Source organism: Geospiza fortis, unplaced genomic scaffold (assembly GCF_000277835.1).
Source record: "Geospiza fortis unplaced genomic scaffold, GeoFor_1.0 scaffold1683, whole genome shotgun sequence".
Lineage (NCBI taxonomy): Eukaryota > Metazoa > Chordata > Aves > Passeriformes > Thraupidae > Geospiza > Geospiza fortis.
The window spans coordinates 224,503-226,640 of record NW_005054665.1 but is presented as its reverse complement, the minus strand read 5'-3'; the positions used below and the strand labels follow the sequence as shown (position 1 = coordinate 226,640).

General features: G+C 64.3%; 1 protein-coding gene across 1 annotated transcript in view; it reads right to left on the bottom strand.

Moving 5' to 3' along the window:
* Positions 1-78: 78 nt before the first annotated feature.
* LOC102040747 (collagen alpha-1(XVIII) chain-like) overlaps positions 79-2,138 on the bottom strand; it is a 5,079-nt gene continuing 3,019 nt past the window's right edge. The window contains exons 8-15 of the mRNA XM_031065014.1: positions 1,946-1,987; positions 1,564-1,596; positions 1,340-1,474; positions 1,149-1,211; positions 954-1,022; positions 717-785; positions 381-575; positions 79-186 (exon numbers count right to left, since the gene is read on the bottom strand). Of these exons, the coding sequence (XP_030920874.1) occupies positions 79-186; positions 381-575; positions 717-785; positions 954-1,022; positions 1,149-1,211; positions 1,340-1,474; positions 1,564-1,596; positions 1,946-1,987 (714 nt within the window). The remainder of the gene's footprint in view (positions 187-380; positions 576-716; positions 786-953; positions 1,023-1,148; positions 1,212-1,339; positions 1,475-1,563; positions 1,597-1,945; positions 1,988-2,138) is intronic.

Genomic DNA, 2,138 nt, shown 5'->3' with positions numbered 1-2,138 from the left:
GGCGCCGGCATTTCTGCAGGGAGGGAGCCAGCACAGACCCCCCCACACTGGGGCATCCTTCCAGGACCTTGTCCACACTCACCAGAGGGGATCTGCCAGGACATTGCGCCCGTTGAAGGAGTAGATGGGACCCCGCAGGGCAGCACCCCCAAAGAGGGAGCTCCAGGACTTGGCCAGCAGCTGCCCCTGTGGGCACCAGCCACTCTGCTGAGCCAGGGCAATGCCCTAATCCCCAGCCCCAATCCCCATCCTCTGCGTTCTGGCAGCTCCCCAAATCCCTGAGCACAGCCCCAGGGCTGGCTGGGGGTCCCCCACCCACTGCAGCTCATGGGGGCTGTGAGGCTTTGCCTCCCCCAGCCCCCTGGGCACGGGGTACCTGCCTTCAGGTTGATGATGGGGAGGGTTCTGTCTGTCCTCTTGATGATGGACAGCAGCTGCTGGCTGGGGGCTGACAGGAAGGCCCGGAAGGTTCCGTAGAGCCCGGCCTCCTGGGACTGCCGGTAGCACTGCAGGTCAGCGCCCCGGATCCCGCTCATGTCACCCCACAGGGGCACGTTGAGGGCAGCCAGGCGGAGCTGGGGGTGGCAGGGAGGAATTGAGGTCTCTGTTCCCTCCATCCCAGGGGGTGTGAGTCCCTGGCCAGGACTGGGGGTCCCTTGGGCACCTCTCCCCATGTCTGGCTGCTCATCCCCACCCTGGGGCCAGGCATTCCTTACAGATGGGATCCGTGGGGCCGTGGTGGTTGGCAGAGTCTGGGACAGCCCTTGTTCCTCCTCCTTCTGGATCTGCAAAAACGCAGCTCAGGTCAGTCTGGGGACACCCATCTATGTGGCCTCCCAAGACCAGCACGACCCCAGGCTCTGCTCGTGCCGAGCTGGCACTGCCCTGCTGATATCCAGCCCATTGCTATGGCACATCCCTCCCAGCATGGCCAGACCCTCAGCAGGGCTCACCAGTGAGTCTGTTGGAGACTGTATGGGTGACAGTGTGTTGGGACCTCTTGGCTGCACCCTCTTCACCTCCTGGATGGAGAGGTGGAAGAAGAAGGAGAGAACAGTCCTGTGAGGTCTGTCCACTCCATCATGCAGAGGAGGGCTCTGTCCCCATACAGGGACTTGAGTGGGCCCTGCAGCTCCTGCACCCCTCACCTGGTACTGTGGGGTGGAGGCAGAGGGGTCATCACCAGCCAGGAACGACTTGGGATCCTCCAGCTGCTCAATGACACAAACAAAGGGACAGGTTAGGAGGAATCCTCACCTTCCAGGGGATCTGCTGCCCTAGTGCCAAACCCAGCCCTGGATCCTGCCCCCCCAGCCCTGCCAGGGACCCTGCACGGTACCAGGAGGCGGCTCCAGCCAGCGGGGGTCCGGAGGAAGGCGTTGCTCCCTTCCCTCACATAGACCAGGCTCCCCTCGGGCACAGCACTGCTCGCCTTCACCATCAGCTCCTTGGACTTGAAAACCCACGTCTGGCGCTGGGGGGAGGCAGAGGGTGAGGGTCCTGCTGGGGGGGGTTGCCTGGGGTGGCTGGGGGGGTTTGCCTGGGGGTGCAGCCTGGACGCACCCGGAGATCAGCGCGGGAGTCCGGTGGCTCTGCCTGGGGGACACCAGCATCTGGAGAGCCCAGAGATGGTGGGGGGTCACAAGGTGTCCCAGAATAGGGCCTGGATGCTCCCATGGGAGCTGGCCCCACAGGGATGTGGTGGGAATGGGTGGGAGAGCCAGCAGTGCTGCCAGGGAGCTGTGCTGGCACGGTCCCAGCACCCAAGGAAGGGAGGAAAGGTGTCTCCAAGGAGGCTGGAGCCCCCAAAACACCTGGGACACGCCCTCACCTGATGGCCAGCTGCGGTCTGTGGATGCCTGTGGGGGCAAACAGAGCCTGTGTCTGCTGCTGGGCACAGGGAGGGGACAGGGACACTCTTGGGGACAGCGAGGCTGTGACTTACCGGCTGTTGGCAGGGCAGCTGGGCATGCATGGGGTGCACCCTCTGCAACCAAAGACAGGCAGGTTTGGGGGGGCCCTTGCTGTGCACACGCTCACACGTGTGTGTGTGCTCTGGCACAGGTGTGTGCACACCAGTGCTGGGCCTTACATTGAGGTAGAGGAGACCTGGAGGGCCAGGGGGGCCGGGGGGCCCA